Source organism: Drosophila rhopaloa, unplaced genomic scaffold (genome assembly GCF_018152115.1).
Source record: "Drosophila rhopaloa isolate 14029-0021.01 unplaced genomic scaffold, ASM1815211v1 contig_163, whole genome shotgun sequence".
Lineage (NCBI taxonomy): Eukaryota > Metazoa > Arthropoda > Insecta > Diptera > Drosophilidae > Drosophila > Drosophila rhopaloa.
Window position 1 is genome coordinate 13,577,357 of NW_025335043.1, and position 22,079 is coordinate 13,599,435.

The 22,079-nt window shown below is 39.6% G+C and overlaps 1 protein-coding gene and 1 non-coding gene across 2 annotated transcripts; both read left to right on the forward strand.

Annotated features, from left to right (window-relative positions):
- Positions 1-6,794: 6,794 nt before the first annotated feature.
- LOC108037902 (alpha-protein kinase 1) lies at positions 6,795-21,128 on the forward strand. The gene is given in 6 exon segments (XM_017114573.2): positions 6,795-7,408; positions 10,593-11,143; positions 11,145-11,307; positions 11,853-11,957; positions 12,017-12,120; positions 20,201-21,128. Coding segments are annotated over 6 exon segments (2,244 nt in total). The 5' UTR covers positions 6,795-6,891; the 3' UTR covers positions 21,005-21,128.
- Positions 12,249-12,320, forward strand: Trnac-gca. The gene has a single exon. It is a non-coding gene; the product is annotated as a tRNA-Cys (tRNA).
- Positions 21,129-22,079: the final 951 nt, after the last annotated feature.

Consider the following 22,079-nt stretch of genomic DNA (forward strand, 5'->3'; position numbering starts at 1 on the left):
ATGCAGGAATCGTTTGACGCACCTTGTTGCTATTGCTGCGCCTCGTTGGCTGTTGGCCTGGTCAGAAACAGATGCCAAATGTCCATCAGGAATGCAGCCAATGGATTTGCTAAAAAGTAGCAGGTGCTGTCCCGGTTGGATCACGGCAGAGGAGCTCTCCGGATTAATTAAAAATGTTGTGCCTCCGGCCGCAGGCCTTCACTCAACGGCTTCAACTGCACTGGCAGCCAAGTTAATTGAATTGGCTTACGGTCTCTGTGATTATTTCTCCCCGGCCAGTTAGAAATGGTCCATCGAGTCTAAGCCATATGCATTATTTCATAAATAATCATTTCATATTTCCCTAAGCACGTGACCAAAACTAATTTTATTTTCATTATCCAATTGCATTCCCCTTTGGCTAATCCCCCATAGCCTATATATCTGCCGCGATCTGTATAAAACGGGGTCACCCTTTCGCTAATTTAGCAGCGTGTCTAAATTACCGGGCATCCCTTTGTCCTTTCGCCGTGGTGGTGGTTTGATTTTCCAACCTTTGCATACATTTCAGCGCAATCTGTTGCCTAACTAGGCGTTACATTGATGCTACTTTTGGGGGAAGGGGCAGGGGAAAAGGACTAAAATAGAGGGTGGCATTGCCGGCGTCAGCTGGCACAACTCTCTAATTAGTCCTGACAACTTGTTGTGAGATCACGCGAATTGAGGGCCTAGGACTTGTCAATTGGGTGTCACCGACTTTGGCCAGTGATCCATCAGATTAGAAATGAAATGAAAGTAGTTTTGGGTGAGAGTTCGTCAAGTTTCCGAGTTAATCATACTTCTGCAGGCAGAGGAAGTGCAATATAAGGGGTATTAGTAAAGACAGATGAAGATATTTATTAAATAAAATGTTAAGGGAAATCGATTACCAACATTTAATTATTTTTATTTGAGTGTTTTAATCGCAGTGCCTTACAAAGCTATTAAATGATTTTTCAACCAAAATAATCCAGTTCAAAGTTCATTAAAAGGCATTAATAATTATTGTACTATTATTCAGTGCTAAAAAACTGGAATTAATTAAATAAAATGTTAAGGGAAATAGATTACCAGCATTTGATTATTTCTATATGAGTTTTTCAAAACTATTCAATGATTTTTCAACCAAAATTTTGATGTTCAAAGTTCATTAAAAGGCATTAGTAGCATTATTATTCAGTGCTAAAAAACTGGAATATGTTTTTAATGTCCAGACATCGTTCCTACATTCAACTTAACATCTTAACTTCTACGACCTAAGCTAAGAAATCTCTAGAGAAGAAACTCACATTACGAGAAACTCCTTACATCCTATTCCTTTGACATCAATAAATTTCCTGTAAATTTGTTTGACTAATTACTCGCGATCCTGCGATCCAAAGTGACAACTACAATGCCGCATAAATTCCCAACTTACTTCTGGCTGGCTGAGTCGCTGAATTCAGTGCCCACAGAGAGTCACATAACTCAGCGAGACATAAAAATTAATTAAAGTTCTGGTAGGGCCTCTCAAAGGACTCGAGTCAAGTAGCCGCCGAATGTCCTTTTGCTGCTTTCACACGTTGTAGCAAACCGCTCCTCGTCCTTTTTCCATTTTTCCTCCTTGGCCGCAGCGTCAAGTGATGAGCCTTTTTCCTAGGGATCTGAAATTTTCAACCCTCCCAGTTTTGTGGGCTTGCTTCTGTTATTATTGTTTCGAGCTGTCAAATTTCGTTGTATCCTGCTATCCTTTATCTCCAACTCTGCGTCTCATTTCGTGTAATTTTATTAATCACAACAACACATTTGTTGTCTGCTACCCTTTTGCTCCTTTATTATTGTCCTTTCGCTTTCTGGGTCTGTGTGCCTTGTGTCCTGTCATTTAGCTTTGACTAATTATGCAATTTGTATGCAATAAAAAATATTAATTGCCTTCGCTCTGATTCTCTTCTCCTCTCATCTCTTGGAAAATTATGCAACTCAGTGATTTTTTTAAAGCTGTGTTTATTTATTTTTTGCTATTGCAATTCTGGGAGTTCTGGTTGTGGGGAAATCAAGGGGGCGTGGCTGAGAAGCGGCTATGCGAGTTTTCCAGTTGGCTTAATCGGCGCCCTCATGCGTATATCAAAAATCAACGAAGTTCCGCTGCAAAAAAATTTTTAAAAATAATATTGCAAAAATATTTATGTTGGTCTACCATCGAAAAGAGGAAAGGGTACTCCATCAGAGGTCATGAACTGCAAAGAAAGAGGGGGAAACGAATGATCTTTATTTGATGTTGAATAAAATTGAATTTAAAAGGTGGCACTTTCAATTAGCTTACTCTTAAATAAATTAAATACAAGTCTATGCACTTTAAAATTATGTAAAACAAAACAATATAAATCTATATATCTTAAAGTAACATCATATAAAATCTTATTTAAGCCATGTTGCTTAAAAACCGAATACAATCAAGGTTAAACTTAATGAAAATAGCATTAATTAGCCGTTTCATTGGCTGTTCATCAGCAATTTGAACTGCTCGCCCAAATTAGCTTTTCTCACGTAGTTACACACCTAACTAGGCCCACTTAACAACCACTCAACTGCACTGCATTTTCCAACCACATGGTCCAAACACAAATAAATATGCGAGCCACCGCAAAACCACAACTACCGGCAAACCACACACACACACACTCACACACACACATGCCCAACTCACAACAATAACACAAACCATTAAATGTGTAAATTTCATAAATTAACCAATAAAGTTGGCAATTATTTCCATACAATCAGGAATGGGTAAAAAAACGTGGTGTGCAATCAAATTAAGTGAAATAAAGTAATAAAATAAAGAATGGAAAATATTTTCATAAACTGTTTGGCGGGTCATGGAGTCCCATGAAAACTTTTCCCCTGGGTGCAAAAATAAAAAAAAATGAAAATAAAAATAAAAATGCGAGCGAGCGAAAAACTTGGCAACTAAAAATCGCTTCATTCTAATTACTTCCTTTCGCGACTCCGCTGAAGGACTTCCGCCAGCAGGACACGTCGTCTAGTCCAAGTTCAAGTTTGAAGTTCGGGGATTTAAGGAGTCAAGGAGGGCGGGGGGGCGTGGCGCATAAAACAATCGTTTTGTAATAAAGATGAAAATTTTATTAAAAGATGTCGGAAACAGATGTCGCCGGCAGGACGAGAACGAGAACGAGAACGAACTGCGAACCGTGGAAGGACCAAGCAACCAACCCACACTGGGCAGCAAAAGCCAACGACAACACACACTTTATAATCTTTTATCGCATTTTTTCTACTTGGCTGACACAAAGAGTGTATTTATGCGACTGTTAACGTTATGAAAAGCCCATAATTTCGCAGCCACCCCGAGAGTTCTGCTCTGGCTTCTCTAGTTGCCGGCGAATATAATAAAAATAATAAACGTTGTCCTGAAAATCGATGGCAAACAGAATTCGCATTCATTTCATGGGTTGGTGGGTGGGTTGGTTGGGCTGGGATGGTGGGCGGTGAACGTAGTGGGCGTGGTGGGGACATGGCCGTGGCAGCAGCTGATATCGACAGTTAACTTGGCTGGAATGCTTTTTCTATATCGTCCTTCGCATCGAGTGTCGTGTATAAATGTTTGCGCTTTATTATATTGCCCAGCCACGCCCCCCGCCCCCCCCCCCCCAGAAATCGAACCAACCAACCAACCACTCAACCAACCATTTATCCCCACCCATCGAGCAGCATCTTGTGACATTTTACCTTTTTTTTTCTGCTATTGCTGCCACTGCTGCTGCTGCAGACGATACACGATAATGATATCCATATAATGATGCGGCTGTCAGCGGCATTCGATTCCACATGCCCCTCAAAGAGCCATGAAGTTGTTTATTCGAACTGGAGTGGCATGTGGCAGCGATGACAGAAGGAAGTCTTTGAATTTGGCCAACTGAATTTACCTGCAAGGGGATTTCGCCAGATAAAGTGACGTAAGTTCAAAAAGGAAGTAAGTTGGAACTCGTCAGCAGCTTCAGGCTTTGATAAAGGAATTCAATTGATATTATCATTATGATTTTGTTTATGAAATGTCTTATTGTTATCATTTCTTCAAAGGAATATTGTATTAAAAATATCAAAGCAAATGGATAACTAAAGTTTTTCTTATAGCAGCTCACTGTTTAAGTTGACTTTGATCTTTTGGTGTTTTATAAATGACAAATAATAATCTTTTTTGTAACATGTTCAATGCATTAAAATACTTTTCTTATTTTAAACATGGCTTTAGATAAATAACATAAATTTGTAATTGCTTAGGCTAACCAATTCTTTATGAAATTATATTTATCTATGACTTTCGAGACCCAAACCTCTCTAAAACCATCATCAATAATGGCCAGCGTCTCAACAATAAACCCACAAAGCCCAGCCAAAAAGCCAAACGTTAACAGCACAATAATCCCCAATGCAGACCCAACAACATCATTTACATATTTCCAATTCAGCACACAAATTAAAAAAATAAAAACGAAAATAAACTGAGGCCATGAGGCAACACTCTGAAAAACAATTAAAAGTTTGGCCTCGACACCTTCCCCACTCCCCCTCTCCCGCTAAAAAAGGGGGCTAAGGATATATACTTTTGGGGGCTGCCAACAAAAGCCTGTTTCGGTGACCCCTTTCATTTGTCAAAAAGCAGGAGCAGCGGAGCCATGACAATGGCAGATGGAATCCGAACAGGAACTGGAATTGCGGAGGACTCTGCACATTCAACCCACTTATCAAATAATTGTCCTCATATTATGGCGACTACAAAAAGAGATGGAGATAGCGACTAAGAGAGAGCCAAAGTACAAAGCAGGAAAAGCGGTTGGGGAAATTGTAGAAAATGGAAAATACTCTGCTCGAGCCATGTGTCGGTGGCAAATAAAAATGTAAGGACTCTTCAGCGCACACAGACACACGCCAGCGAAATCCTTTGCATAAATGATGATGGCATGATGAGAACTTTTAATCATTATTATCACATATTTATACGCTTATATGAGCATGTTTTATGTACTCGCTGCCAGCAGAAGAAGAAGTGGAAGTGGAAGTCCTGGCGATATGGGGGTAATCCTTTGAGGCGTGCTCCATATGAAAGCAAAAAGCCACAAATGGCAGCGCAAAACAATCTGAGCTGGGGCCTTTGTTATCCTTGTACTTCTTCCTATTGTCGAGAGCACTTCTCCTCCTTTCAGATCCTGATGGCTTTCCGATTCGAGTGAGGCCACGCCCCTTCTGCGGGGAGGAGGCCCCCAGCCACTACTTCCTTGCCATGCCACAAGGGTTGCTGCTCTCGCACTCTCTCTTTCTCTTTCTGGGCACACAATAGAGGCCAAAAGGACATGCACATCCTGCCTTTATCTAGCTTCTAAGCTTACATAACCGCTGCTCAGCCATTTTCGACCCAGAGTAAATAAGTCATCATTGTCGATAAACTCGATTGTCGTCATCAACGGCGACGAGGACAACTAATTTGCGGTCATAATAAAAGTTAATCTACTGACTCCTTGCCAGCTTGCCGAAGGATTCTTTTTTCCCAGCCGTCGGTGCCTGCAACAAATTGCGCGCACAAATTCAAAACTTTATGGACGGGGAAGTCCAATTTAAGTTATGTGCAATACTTCTAGGATTTGTCTTAATTCACTTTTATAACTTAAATATATTTTGATAAGTTGTTTGTTCTAAACAAAAGTTCAATAATCGAATATTTTTGTTCATACAACTGCTTTCTAAGAAATTGTGTGTTTATAAATTGAAATATATTTTTGATTTCACAATTGAGCAATTTAAGAACCATTTTTTTTTATTTCTTTTAAATACAGATCATAAATAAACAAACAAATAAAACATATCTTTAATTTCTAAAATATTCTACTTTACCTGTTTAATCTTATGTCAAAAAAAATAAAACTAAATTATGTTACAAAGCAAGTACTTTTGGTCATAACTCCGGCCGAAAGTCATTGCAACTATGGCCGATTCTTTTCCTGTTCCCTAAGTTAAGTTTGGCTACAGTGTAAAATAAATAAATAAATAAATAAATAACAACATAACCATTTAAATAATGGACTAAATTTAAAATGTAATACCACGTTAAACTCGAAATAAAAAACACAGTTAACTTTCATTTAAATTTATAAAATTATGTTTTATTCTCATTTGAAATCTATCAAAATTTGCCCAAAATTATATTTTTTTAAAGTGTATAAATCAGTTATACACTCGCATGTTGATCTCTATTTGGTAAAGTTACATCGAAAATACTTTTTTTGGCCCAGAGTCCTAATACTGATATTCACCCAATTGTTTGATTTTTCCACAAAACCGTATTTTGGTCTGTTTTGCCCCACTGTACCTCACCGTGGAATAGCAGCACAAGTCTAATAAGATCGAGGGAAATTCAGTTCAAGGCAGCGAGTGGCAAAGGCAACAAAACAAGAAAATTAAATTTTTATTGTTTTCACACAAATAAAATCAAATAAAAAGCGAACAACAATAACGAGCAGGCAAAGGCTAAACAGGACACTCATCCAGAGAGCGAGTGAGTGAGCGAGTCAGAGAGAGAGGGAGAGAGAGAGCGAGCGCAGAGGGATATACATAAGGAGGAAAATCACGTGCCGCACAGGCGACACGGCTACTGGGCAGGAGAAGCGGACCAACCAACGGCGACCAACCCCCGAAAAGGGAATCCTGGCCGGGATGCTGCGTCCTGCGAGCTGCGCCTGCCAGGATACGCTCCGCCACCGAGTTCAGTTCGATTTGAGCACTCGACGCGAACGCGACAACTGGCGGGAAAAACAGTAAAGCCAATAAGGATAACATATAGAACACGATAAAATATAGAGCACTTAGCTCCCTCGCGTTATGTCTACGGCCTTCCTCGTGGACAGTCTCCTGCACGCCCAGCAGACCTACACGGAGAGCCAGCTGAAGTCCAGCCTGAGCGAGATGCTCCTCTCGCGTCGTTCGGGATCGGATCCTGTAGATCCTTCAACGGATGCCTCCGAAACTGGCTGCAGTTGCTCCAAGTTGCGCGGCTACAAGTGTGATAAGTGCCGCGAAATCCGTGCCGAGAGTGTGAACAGCATCGAGGAGATGGACGAGCTGGACGATGGCTCCTCCTCGGCGGACGAGATCGTCGCCGATATCGGCAGTGTGGAGGGCGAGGAGCCGCACATGGACATGGACGAGGACCTGGAGGACGAGATGGCCGAGGTAGACGAGCCGGTGGCAATCAAATTGCCTAAAGTAGAGCCCAAGGACTCCAGCATCCCGACGGTGGGCAATACCATCCTCAAGGATACCAACAGCAAGCCCATTCTCAAGTTCAGTGTCAGTGCGATTTTGGGGGATACCCGGGAAGGAGTCCGGGTCAGAAATGGTAAGAAATTAGATAAATGGTTATAATACCACCTTAATTAGTAATTAGGATTTTCTATTTATTTTTTGAGGAAGATACGGCTTTAAGGACAGACTAAAAGATTCTTTAATTGGTCTTTTATTCTTGATTTGAATATTTTTCAAGTTTTATGTTATAATTGGCATCACTATAATTCTTCTTGCGGAAATATTAAATAATTATGAATTGTACGATATGCTATGTTTATATTATGTTTAACACTAAAATTAATATCTTCAAAAAGAAAGTTTTGAGTTTTAAATAGTTAAATTCATTTAACAGATTTTCAAATGTATTATATTGATTCCTTTTCTCCAATTAAAATTTTTGTATTTCATTTAAATGTAATTATTAAAATTTTTAATCATAATTAAATGTCATTTAAATTTCTCTTTGATATGACAATTTTAAGCCTATTATGTATTATTCTTTTTATAAACTTGCATACCCTATAAATACCTCGGTTCATTCTAATTTTGAAGTGGCCTTAAGTCCCTGGGATAGTATCCTCCAATTAGGTTCCCGCCGCGGGCTGTTTCAAGAATGCCATCAAAAAGGCTTGGCAATTAATTTGCCGTGGCTAATGCCGAGCAAAAACAAATTACTGAATACAATTGCAATATGAAAAGCCAAAAGAATAACAATTCTTGCCCAAAAGTTTGCAGACTCCTCGCGAGGGGAGAGATCAAAGTGCTGGTACTTCGCAGTTGCCTTAGTTTTTACGCCTCGATTTCATTGTGTGTTGCCCTAAGCCCTCGGGGCGTTGCTCCTTTGAGCTGGCAGGCTGTAAAAACACAACCAGACCTAATCATGTTTAAATTATTGAGCCAGAGCCCCTGAGCAACAAAGCCGTATAACCAGTTCGGCACATCCGCACTTCCGCCAGGATCTGGATGGGATATGGTGCGAGAGATCCTCTGCCGCGTGCTGTTTACAACGGGGGATGAGGATCTGGAATCTCTATCTATTTGCAGTATAGAAAAGGTCCAGGGTGTGGGACAAAAAGTAGGCGGAACCAATTGGCCATCAGTCAATGTAACAGCTTTGCCTTGCCGTTTTTTAGCATTGTTCTCGTCTAATTCTGGGATTGTGGGATTTAATTGTCATGTGATTATTGCATCGCGGTTTACTTTTCCATATTAATGAGTGGGCAGGGCCTTCTTTTTTCCCAGATTTTATGTCCATTTTTTATGAGATTTTATTGACGATCTTTTGGGGTTAAATCGTGCAGTTTTTATGGCAAACGCGTGGCAAAAAAAATTGCTAAAATTATGAACTAATGTGACAAGATTTACCCACCTAAGCAGTAGGTTATAAATTGATAGATGTTATTAAAAGTAGGGGATTCTATTATTAAAGTGATTAGACACTGATTTTTTAATTTTACAAATTTAGTTTTCAAGAGATTAACTTATTACCTAATCATACGAATAATTTGAATCTGCTACAGATTTTTATAATAGGTTTTTTAAAAAAATGTTAGTTCAGTTTAATTTTCAATCCTGTTAGAAAAAAATAAATTTTTGAGACAATTGTTCTTTTAATACATGTGAAAGCTCAGAATTTCATTATTATTTTTATAGACATTAAAAATTACATTCTTTTAATAGCTCGAAATATCGCGACATTTTTATTCAAGCTGTTTAAATATTAAAATCTAGCTTTATACTAACAAAATAACTTTTAATGTCTTAATATTCTACCGAAAAGCTTTGATTATTCAATTTTATTACTGTTTACTAAAATTTCCCTCCCACACGAAATCCAACTAATTGCCATCGTTTTCCAATCAATGATCCACTTAGCAAATTTTTCCCTCAACATGAAATTGGCTTTTTGCCTAAGAGTAAGCCACAAATGAACTTTTTTGCAGGGCCATAAACCAATAAGGCCAAAAACTTGCCACATTTTCGCAGCACAGATGCAGATACAGAAAAGTCGGTAAACCGCCGACGCACAAAACAAACAAAAGCGAACAATTATAACTTAATTTGTGCGCTCATTAGGCACACATGTGCCAAACACACAAACGCACTCCTACACATAAGGATAATCAAGGATGGCCATATAGAAATGGAAATTTTCGGGGGTACCCCCAAAAAGCCAAAAAGCAAAAAGCTGTTAGCCGCAAGAGTCAAAAGCATCAAATTAAACGCGCACACACTACCGAAGCTAAAGAGGCGTTAATTCGTTAATTGTTTCTGTTCTCTAATCGAATTAAAATCATATCCTGGATATCCTGCAGCAACTGCCAGGCTGTCAGGATGTGCGTGAATGAGATGGCTGCCTTTTGGGGGTGTTTAATTAGAAAATGAAATGCAGCCACACAGGGCTCCAAAAAGGAGATACCAACCCCCGATATCCCCTATACATATATATATATATATGGAATATCCTGCTGCTGAATCAAAGGCGCCAAACTTTGCTCTCAAGGTGTGCGTATCCTTTATCCCGGAGTTTGTGTTTGCTTTAATTATGCCAACTTCACACTGACACTTCAAAGCAGATTTCATTTTCCATTGTCTGCCCGTGTGTGTGTGTGTGTGTGTGGGGAGGATGGAGGGGTGTTCAAGGATTGGGGGCGGGGGGTTATGGCGCCTGTCTGGAAGTTGGCAAGACAGCACATAACACGCTTCAAGGATTCCTTGAGAATGAGCCAAGAATTGCGGCTTTGGCAGATTGTTTTCGAGACTGATAATCTGACATTCTGACACTTCAAAGTGGTTTTGAATGTAAGGGAGAGAAAGTGATGAAATTATATTAAATTAATAGTTGAATTAATTGAAAATATTCAATGCTGCTTAAAAAAAACATACGAATTTATTGGACTTTTAAAGAAACATATTTTTGTAAGAGTTTAAGAGAACTATTTTCTTATTTGCCTTCAAATATTCAATGCCACTTAATAAAAACATAGGAATTTATTGGACTTATAAAGAAACATATTTTTACAAGAGTTTTAGAGAACTATTTTCTTATCTGCTTTGAATTAAAACTATATTTATAATTTCGTAGTAAACAAAATAACAAAATTGTTTACATAATCGTTTGCTTTTAAGCTTTGTTCAGTAATGTGAAGTAATTCCAGGGGCAATCACAATTCGACCTGACTTTCAGTGACTCATTCACCACTAATGGTTTCGCCAATCTCGCTCTTGCCCCACAGAATTCATGCAACCGCAGCATATATGGCCTTATCTACAGCAAAACTTCATGCAGCAGCACTCGCATCAATATCAGCCACACCATCAGCAGCATCCCCACCAGCAACACCAACAGTTGCCAGTGCCAGGACATCCTCATCCTCATCCGCATCCACATCCACATCCGCATCATCATCACCATCACCATGGGGGGGCGGGGCACGCCCACTTTCCGCATCCCGCATTTCTAACGCATCAACTGCCGCCGCATCAGCAGCAGCAGCAGCAGCAGCATGCACAACAGCAACATGTACAGCAGCAACACCAGCAACATCAGCAGCATCCCGGCAATAGTTGTCAACCGCAAACCGCATCCTCGTCGTCGTCACCTGGCAGCACAATTAGTGATAGCGACAACAATCACGGCGGCTCCAATGCCACTGCCAATGGCAATTCTGGCCAGGATGGTCGACCGCACGAGATGGGGAATCCCACCAACGACGAGGACACCGCCAGTCGAAGATTAACGCAAGACAAGCAGCTGCTGGGCGCCGGAGGAGGAGGAGGGGGGAGTAGGAGGAGGTGGTGGCCATGGCCATCCGACGCCGCCGCCACCGCCTCCTCCGCCGGTGATTGCCAAGCCCATGCCCAGCCGCCCCACGCCCTTCCTGCCGCACACCCTCAACCACCCGCACCTCCATTCGCTGCTGGCGCACTGCCGCAATCCCTACATGAGTGGTAAGTGCTGATCTGTACTTTAAAAAATAATAATAAATAATAATAATCTAACTAATATAATCCCTGCTAAATACAGAATATTTTATAATTCTAATTATTTTATAACAGATAGTTATGTTTCTTTTATTTATACATTCATTTCCAAAGATACAAAACTATAGCACAAATGCTTTTGAAAGTCCAAAGCACTTTTTGAAATACAAAATTATTTAAAGTTAATGTCAATAATTCAAAATCAAATATAATTTATACTTCAAAATATTGAAAATGATGCTCAGACGTCTTTAAATAATTGCTAATAAATTTCAATTACACAATTAATGTTTTAATATTATAAAACAATTATTATACAACTTGATTAATTTAATAATTTAAATTCAAATTAAGTTTCTGAAATGCAGTATTTCGATTTGAAGTGTAAAGACCCCTAATTGCTGTCCAAATATGACACATCCCCAACCAGATCCGACTAGAGCCACCCGCTGTGGCCATTAACAAGTGTTTTGGTCTAATGCATTTCCTCTTTCCCATCGCAACAATTGCAGTTGGCGCCCAAGTGTTTCCCCTGCCCCCTGGACAGGGATTCCCCTGGGCCCATTCGACACGTGGCAAGCCTCGTCGTGGGATGATGCGACGTGCCGTCTTCTCAGGTGCGTAGAAGGGGCACCCACTTGCATGGGCATTCAATTAATTGCTTCTCCTCCTGCAGACTCACAAAGAAAGGGACTGGAGAAGCGGTTCCAGCAGCAGAAGTACATCAGCAAGCCGGATCGCAAGAAACTGGCCGAGAGATTGGGATTGAAGGACTCTCAGGTGAGATAAATTGAACTTAAGTTTCAGTCAATGGCACCATGTTTGAACACCTTATATGGCCAATGAATCATGATTTTGTTTACGTAAGCTTGGTGATTTTCAATGCCTTTTAGGTGATACAGCCAACTGGGGGCATAGCTCAGGGGTAGAGCGTTCGACTGCAGATCGACAGGTCCCTGGTTCAAATCCGGGTGCCCCCTTTTTTCTACATTGGGTTTCATTAAGCCAACATTTTTTAATTAAAATCACTTTATTTAGAGAACCATCCCCTCAACTTTAAATAACACTAGCAACAATATATTTTATTTTGCAATTCGCAAAATTCTTGCATCATATATTAAAACATTTATGGGTTTTTTTATGGTCCATGTCGATAAGCTTACTTTTGCCCAAAAGTATACTATACTTATTGGATTAAAAGTTGCAGTCAGCCTATCCGTTGAGAACTTAAAAACAATAAAAAAGAACAAGAAACAACTTTTGTCAGCTGAAATTTACCTTCCATCGCAATTAAATTGTTTTTAAATATAAAACCATACATTTATTATACAAAAATGGACTCGTGATTATAAAAAAGTAGTATTCTGCTAATTTCTTTGTACTATACTTTCTATGACCAAAATAATGAAATATTCTCAGCTTATTAAAGTTATCTTTACCCCATATATGACCTAATTCCCACAAACTTACCCCAACAACACCCAATTAGCATTTCTAAAACCATTTCCCTCCTTTATATTCTCGAAACCAAAACTTTACCCACTAAACTCTGACAATTTGGTGTAAGCAATCCATAAACAATCTGCTCTCGAAAACAAAACAAAAATCAATAAGCTAATGAGCACAGAATTATGCCATTCTAAAATTGTATTTAACCGCTTATGAAAATTTCGCTCTGCCACGAACTTTTCGAATCAGCTTTAATAAGCAGACAACAAAAAGCGACGGAAGTATAAATTAAGTGCCCGAAAAAGCAGAAACAAAAAGCGAACAATGCGGTGGAAACTCCGCCCTGGAAGCTCTCCGGCAATGGCTGCGCAGGGAAAATGGCAGAAAACCGGGAAAATGGGAGGGGGACGACGCTCCTTGAAATGCGCAGTCGCTTTCTTATACATATCAGCCATATATATATATATATATATACACATATAAACCGGTATGTACAGGCCGAGGTCGAGGTGGAAGTATAATGAAATTATAACGAGCTATAAGAAATTCATGTCGGCTGAGACGGCGGGCAGCTTTCATTGATGGCAGAGGTTCCCATCCGGGGAGTCATGCAATAATTAAATTAATTTTTGTAAAGACTCAAAGGACCTTTTTTTGTGCAGACACATTTTCACATGGCTGCGAAAAATTTGCGTGGCCAATTCGGTCTTGTCACAATGTAATCGATCACAACTCAATCAGGACGTTAGTTGTCAGCAAGTCATCCCCCGAAATGCTGATGATGATGACTACTGATGACTGACAATGTCACGCCAAATTAGTGCAGCTCTTTTTTGTTCTTTTTGCTCCTTTTCACCGGCATATGATTCATAAAAATTTCATAATTGCACAATAAGCGTGTCCAGTTGCAGGAAACACGAATGCATCAACTCATTTCTCAAATCACGCCCCTTTTCGGGACCCAGTCACTCGATCGATCACTTACGCCCTAATGATCTTATAATGCCCGCGTCTGTAAAAATATCGCCTAGTAAAATGCTACAGTATTTCAAACGTTAAACTGTTACAAAAACGAGAGTTACAAATTGTGTAATTTACTCTACCTATTGAAAGATCTCTGAACGTTAAATAATGGTCATTTTAAAATGATTGATTAAGCAGTGACTCGGTTTAGTAAACTAGGTTGCTTTAGATTTATGAAGTTTGTCTAGTACTTTATAGATCAGAGAACCCGCCTGCGATTTTAGTTTACTTAGTCTAGCAATAATATTATATGAGGCTTATAGAAACTAGGGGATCAGGAAAGTACTTCGGTTTCTTATTTTTTAATTTTACTTGATCTCATTTCATTAAAAAACATTTAAAAAATATTATTTATTTATAAAAGTTCCTTCCAAATAAAATCTTCTTATCTATTTTATTTTTTTATTTTTTATTATCCCATTTTGATGATATTTGTCTTTAATTCTGCTATAAATCTTTGGTTGGAAAACTTGAAAACATTTATCAAAAGCAGTTTGTCAAAGTGTGGGAATAGCGAATACAGCAAAGCTAAAAACAAATGGTTAGGAAAAATACCAGAGAAGTTGGTTGGATAGAAAAAAAGTTAAAAGAAAGCTCGGTGGGGACGGCAAAAATGTGCAAAAATGTCAGAAAAATTCGCAATCAAATCGCAGCGGGTGTCCAGCTTGCGGTGGCTGGAACCAGGACGCAGGATTCTGGACAGGGAATTGGGTGTGGTGGGAATGGGAATGGGACCGGGAACGGGACAAAGGACAAAGGACACACAAAGTGTTGGCCAGCCGGCGGCGATGGGAGCTCCATTAACGAGTGCCATATAAAGGGAGTGGTCTGGGGATAAGTCTGGGGTCCTTTTTCCGATTCGGTGTGGGTGATGAACGAGTGCGGATATTCACACTCGAGTGACACAGGTTGAGTGTGTATGAGTGTGTGTGAGTGCGAGTGTGAGAGTGAGTCCTTGTGGTCCTTCAAGTGTGAGTGCATTGCACTGCGCCTAGTTGTATGCAACATGATTTAAGAGCCTCCATCCTTGCTTTTGCTGCACTTTTTGCGGCCATTTGTTGTTCATTTTGCTGCACAGTGCCCGCCATAAATATCAGCACACTGCAGCAGTGGCCTGCAATTCGAACAGTGGACTGGGCCTTCGACCATTGTCCAGTGTCGCGTGCCTTGTGGTTTGGCAAACGCTGCATTGATGATGCCCAGGTGATTCATCATTTCGAGTGTTGTTCATTGCAACGTTTATTGCGATTTTTACAAACGCACTCGAAAAATCGCTGGCATCCAAAACCGCCTGCGTTTATTGCAGCCAACGCGATTTATGGGCGGTTTCGGTGCGATTTTTTTTTTACTCCTCTGATTGGAATGCATGTCACGTTCTGAAGTTATTAACTAAAGGACTTAAGGTTTTTTGAACGGGTTCAATTTTTTGATTACATGGATAAGATTTTTATCGTATAAGTGAACTACTATTTTTATTGGAATAACTAAATAAATCTGGTCTTTTTGCCAGCGAGTGATATTAATACTGAATGAGATAAGTTGGAAAAGATGTTACCTATTTAAGTTTATTTTCTTAAATAGTTTGTGTTTTCTAAAAAAAGAAAGAAAAAAACGTCGACCATATGTGTAGGCACGATTCATGTATTGTAGAATACTAGACTACTGAATATATTATTTTTAAACACCTTCAAAACTAGTTTGGACTAGTTTGTATTCAAAAAACGTACGATGCATATAAATAAATGTATTTTACTTATTCCCCAAAAGAAAAAAGATATGGGGGGTTAAAAATCTGAATAATTATTTATAAGCACTACGTTTGATAATAGGTATTTATTTGCATTGAACAAATTTATTAGGAACATCTATAATTCCAAAAAGAGCCAGAAAAGCCAATCCAACTTTGAACAGCAGTCCGCACACTTCTCAAATCAGTCACGCCCTCTTCAAAGCGAACTGCAAGTGACAGTTACCAGCCTCATAATCCGCTGGCTATAAATTTAATTGCCATTAATGACACTCGAAGACAAAGGCGGTGGGAAAATGGGAAAGCGGAAGGGAAAATCAGCACAGAGTTGTCCGCAGGCGACTGCCAGAATCACGCAGCGGAAATGAAAACATCTTGAGGCCAAATGTGATTTGCATTTTTAAATCAATACACAAAGGCTTGAGGAATCGCGCGGCAGGACTAGGATCGAATATATATATATATATATATGCGTTTCATCCCTCGCACACACGTGTCTGGGCTTATCACCCTCTCTGTCGCACAGCAACTTTTTAAGTGTCGTGTCCAAAACAAATTCGTCTGTTTTTGATTTGTCGAAAAATGGGGGAGAAAAAAAAAATCACGCAGCTCGAATAAAGGAAATTCCCGCCAACGCTTGGCAATCAACTGTGGAATTTCCACCCATTTCCCCCACCCCCCCTGCCACCAATACATATCTCTCTTTTGGCATTTTCACGTTATAAATATTTTTATTTTCCATTTCGTCTGGATTGTCTTTTGTGTTTTTTCCGGATTTACGGAGGGTTTCCCACAGCAGACGCATGCAGAGCATTCTGCTTTTATTTGGTTAGCGATTTCGATTTCTTTTCGCGGTGGCGACAGAAGCCAGGGGCTTTAAATCAAATAGCACGATAAATAATCCCTGAATGGGAATCGAGAGTATTTAACACTCGATATGGGTTGGTCTTTTACGCTGTTTGCTTTGGTTTTTATGGCCCTTGTTATCCTTTAAGGGCCGTTTTGTGGTTGGTTATTGCGAATAGCTGGTTTTCATTTAAGATTAAAAGTTTACCACTCAAGAGGATTTTTTCAGTTCAATTCAATTTAAATTTAGTTAATAAATACAGCAAATAAAAGCATTCTTTCTTAATTTATTTGATGTTTGATCTGTTATTTACTTATTTCATCAATTCTCTATTCAAAATTAAAGCTTCTTAACAGATTTAAATGTGGAAAAAGTTTTTTATTCATTTTTTTTTAACTATGTCAAAAGTATCTACGCTTTTAAAAGATTTAGATGTGGGAAAAGATTTTTATTTATTATTTTCCATTAATTTGTTACTCATTTATTCATTTTTTTTCTACCTTTGTCAATAGTATCAAAACTTATGTACATATAAATTAATAAATCCATCTCAACCAGCACTTCTGACTTCCCAAATCAAAGAACACTTAAGTCCACCCGAAATGTTCATAACTCAAATTTCATTTCAATTTGCCAATTTGCAACCCTCCTCGCCAAACGACTGGGAAACATTAAAAACCATCATTCGCAGCTTTGGTTACAAAATAAATTGTTGACAAATTGCTAAATAAACGGTCGTCGGCCACAAGCCGAAGTATTTTGCAAGCACTTCGACTGGCTTCTGAAACAATCACCACAAAAAGGGGAGGACTCCAAATGGACGATGGCCAGTAACCCAAAACGCACTGCCAACTGCCGTCGGAATGACTTTGGCAAATAGTAGCAGACTATTTAATACGCTATTACGCAGCATATCGAATGACATCCAGGGTCCCGAAATGGGTTGACAGCCTGCCCCTGGGATGGATATATACATATATATAGTCCGGCCAGCCTCATTAGTTAACATATGTTGCAGGACTCGGGACTCGGAACTCCATCTCCAGCCAGCTCATCCTCCCCCACAAAAACAACAGCTTGTGCTCATTGCCCAAAGTCAATTTTCGGCAGAAAAAAAAATATAGAGAGGGGAGGAAGAAAAATTCGGATTGGGGGAGCAATTTGTAGCCCACTTCCAACCCGACTTCTCTGGGTGGTTTATAAAAACTTCAAACAAATTCTATGCGCGTTATGCTGGCAGCGTGTCAGAAAAATATGTTACTTATCGTTTTGGCTTACTGTCAATGGAATGGGCTCTAATTCCTTGGGGTAGTGTTATTTGGAGAGAGGTTGGGTCTTTAACAAAGTGCCAAAACGTTTAGCAGAAATTCGAGATGAGAGTGCTCAAAAACTTCATTTCGAGAAGAAGTTTGCTCCAAATGATGGTGAAAACTACGAAAAGAAATTACCCAGATTTGTTGAGGAACTCAGTGATTTTTAAGTTTTAAAAAAAGTCAATTTTTTTGTAATTTTAATTGCTTTATTATACATAATCTGTTATTTAACCTTTAGGAATTATTCAGATTTAAAATAAAAGAACAAATTCAAACTGAATGCCTAAATAATTACATTCCCTGTTTATCAAACGCTTATTCAAATTTCACCCACTTAATTTGTATTTAATTTTCTATCAATTTATCAATTACCCACTATCCTTGATTATTTCATAACAATTTAGTAATCCATACTTCCCTAACTCCAAAAACAAAACCATTTAAGCGAAAGCGCTAATTACTATTCACAACAATTGAATATTAGTTTTTGTCGCCGGCACAAATGTTTGCATAAATTTAATTATTATATGAGTGGCGAAAAATAAAACGAGTATTTTTGTGTTAGACAATGATTATAGGTTTGCCCTGAGGGGTAGAACACTCGTTACATGGCCAATATTTGTTAACAAGCCGGACGGACTAACACAACACAACTAAACTCGTTTCCTGGTCTATCGAGTGCAGTTGATAATTCTATAATATCCAAAACGAGCTGTTTATCAAGGAATTTCCGTTAGTCGTTTGATTTTAGTAATAATTGGGTTAAGTAGAACAGGTTTTCAGTACGACATTAACTTCTAGCTCATTAAACAGGGCTCGTAGAACAAGGAACGGAAATGTCCAGACGCCTCTCCTTGGCATACTAAATTGCACGCTTTATAATTAATTTCCATCAGAAACAGACGATGACGATGATGCCGGTGGGTCGGTGGTTCCAAAGTTCCATTCCCCCTTAAAATCCGACTGACTTTGGGCTGGACCCATAATCATTAATCTTATCGCCGCCTGAGCTTATTATTTCAATTGTTCGAGGGGTGGCGGAAAATGGGAAAATCTGGGTTTCCCAAGCACAGACGATGGAAAACTCAATGGCCGGAAGTAAGCAGAACAGCAAACCGAATACCAAAAATCCCAAAAACAGGCACGTGCCATTGGGAGAAAGAGAAAGGCCAAGGAATCTCTGCGGTTAATCGGTTGTTCAACATGTCAGCAGCTTTTTGTGGCCGTTGTTTACTTATTTATTTATAAATGCCAAGGCTTACGTCTAATTGAGAGGGTGGCCTTGGTTTCCTCCCCAAATTTCACGCATCAATTTGCTTTAAATTTCACATCAAGTCACAATCTAATTACCGCCGTGGCGTGGGTCTCCCATAAATTGTTGCAAATTGTTGGGCTTGGCTACAAAGTGCGAATGTCCTGCTGTGTCATCGGCATGCGAGGAGGAGCAGGAGTTGCTCCGCCAGGACTGCACAATAACTCAAAAACAGCTCATGGAGAGGTGGGCCAAGGATGCTGGCCGGCGAGTCCTGCAATCTGCTTCAAGTGTCTCGACTCGCCTGTCAAATGCAGGCAGCTAGAGTCCTTGGAAAGGATACCAGGAAGCGAGATACAGGACTTACAGCATTTTTGCTGGACCAACTTTGCAGCCTGCACCGTGTGAGGAGAATAAATAAATAAATATAAAATCTAGTTAAATTGGGGAGTCCAAAAAAATAAACAGGAGTGAAATTAAATTGATGTAAAATGTGTTCAGAAAAAGCTGTGCAATTTTTAGTTGAACAATAATTCGAAAAACTTTTAAGTTTGATTGAACATGATTATTAATTAAATCTAGAAGTTGTTTTGGTATCTCGAATTAAACAATATTCAATTGAGTTTAAATAATCTATATTTTTATAGTTCTTAAACAAAAAAAATGTCTTAAAACAACATTTTTCTTTTAAAATACATTCGAAATTCATTTTTTTAAAGCACTCTGTAAATATGTAAAATATCTTTTAACATCTATAATTTCGCATTAATTATACATATGTTTGTCCCACTGTGCGGCCTCTAATCAATTTGTAGCCGCTTTGGGTAAATGTCTCTAATTTGCATTTATTATGGATATGCCCGGCGTCTGGCGATGGCAGTGCAGTTCGAAGTTCTGCTTGTGCCCGGTCCATGGCCACGCCCACACACACGACCCGCCCCCAAATCGGGTGGTTAATGGGCGAATCTGGGATGGGTCTATGCGAAATTCAATTTGCCACAGAAAAGTTTTTGTCGGAAAGCCGGCCAAAGTTTGTTTTCCCCAAAAGCGGTATTTGATACCCACACCACGCATACGCCCCGTTGGCCATGAAAAGTTCTATAACTATACCCCAATGTCTCTGTCTAACTTCCTGCTTCGGACAGCTTTCCATCTACTGGACAGTCTCAATTTACCCATTTCAATGAGAACCGACTTTTTTCTTAACCCATTATCCCTTTCATTTGCAGGTGAAAATATGGTTTCAGAACCGGCGGATGAAGTGGCGGAACTCCAAGGAGCGGGAGCTCCTCGCCAGCGGTGGTTCCCGTGACCAGACGCTGCCCAACAAGAACAACCCCAATCCGGACTTGAGCGATGCCAAGTGCGATCGTCCCCTGACGCCTCTTTCACCCTCCCTGCTGTCCCCCAATGGCAGTGCCACGCCCCCTCCCGGAGCGGTGGCCAAGGATGAACCGCCCGCAGCGCCAGTCACTCCCAAGTCACCGCAATCCGCCAGCAGCAGAAGTTCTCCTTCGATTGGCTATGGCCTGCAGATCAGCTCACCGCCTCCACTCCTCACCAGCCTCAAAATGGGCGATCAATCGGCGGCGGCCACGCCCACTCAGGGGCAAGGCGGCACCACGGTTTCATCCGCCGCCTCCTCGCCACCCGGAGTCACTGCCTCCAGTGCCGCCGAGTTCCAGGCCAAGATCAATGCCGAGATGCAGAAGCAACTGGTTGCCGCCGATCTCAAGTTCAAGCTGGAAAACAGCATCCAGGAGGCCAAACAGCGGCGGTTCGAGCAACTGCAGCAGCAGCTGCATCATTCCCCGCATTTCAGTGCCATGAGGGAGGTGGAACTGGCCGCCGCCGCTGCAGCTGCGCAACTGCATCACCATCACCAGCAGCAACAGCAGCAGCAGCAACAGCAACAGCAACATCAACAGCAGCAACATCAACAGCAGCAACAGAGCTCCGAGTTCATGAAGCTCTACTATGATGACTACGACGACTCCAATTCCGATAGTGACGAGGAGATCAGCGTGACGTGATTCGTGACTGCACCTGTGACTGCTCCTGTGACTGCGAACAGAACTGCAGCAGGCCGTGTACATATATGTTTTAATTGTAAATTTATTGATGCATTCAAATTATTGTATTTAATATGTGTATAATATTTTTTCGAATTTAAATTCCCAAGCGAAATAAACTTCTTTGAAAATTTATGGAAATCGTTGTTTATTTATTAATGGGGAAGAAGAATGTTTTGAATATTTGGAGAGGTCTAAATACTTTAGCAGGATATACAAACTTTTTGAAAAAAATATGTGGAAATATATTGACCTTTAGTGAAATAGAGTGAAAATAGGAAAATAAATATTATGGACAAAATACTTGATTTTACGTCCTTGCTGTTGTTTCTGTTTAATTTGGCCAAAATAAGGCGCACAGCTAAAAGAATGACTGTTTTGTGCAACTGAAAACCTAAACTATCCATTCCAAGTTGAGTTGAAAAAAAAATTTTTTTTACTGATTTTCGTATTTTTGATAAGGGGTAACACTTGATTTTTTGCCAAAATTGGGCCACAATAAAATTTTTGAGCTGAGAATATCAATCGATTGGAAATTTTGTAACGAATTTAGCGAGGTATGACATTCCAAGATCTGACAATTATTTCCAAGGGTTTTGTTTAAAAAACAGAAAAATCGAGCTGTTTTTTTCTGGATTTAGGCCATCAAAATCATATATTTAAGACACATTTTTTCAGCGTTTTTTGTTGTAATTTTGCCAAAATGGGCCTCGCAGCCAAAAGAATGACTGTTTTGTGAGGCTGGGAACCTATACAATCAAATCCAGTTTGATTTGGTGAAATTTATTTTTTGAGCAATTTCAGCATTTTTCATAAGGGGTTTTTTGCCAAAATTGGGCCAAAATAAAAGTTTTTAGCTGAGAATACCATTGGATAGGAATTTTTGTAACGAATTCAACGAGGTATGACATTCCAAGATCTGGCCATTATTTCCAAGAGTTTTGATTAAAAAACTGAAAAATCGATCTGTTTTTTTCTTGATTTTGGACATTTAAAACACATTTTTTAGGTGTTTTTTTGACGTAACTTTGCCAAA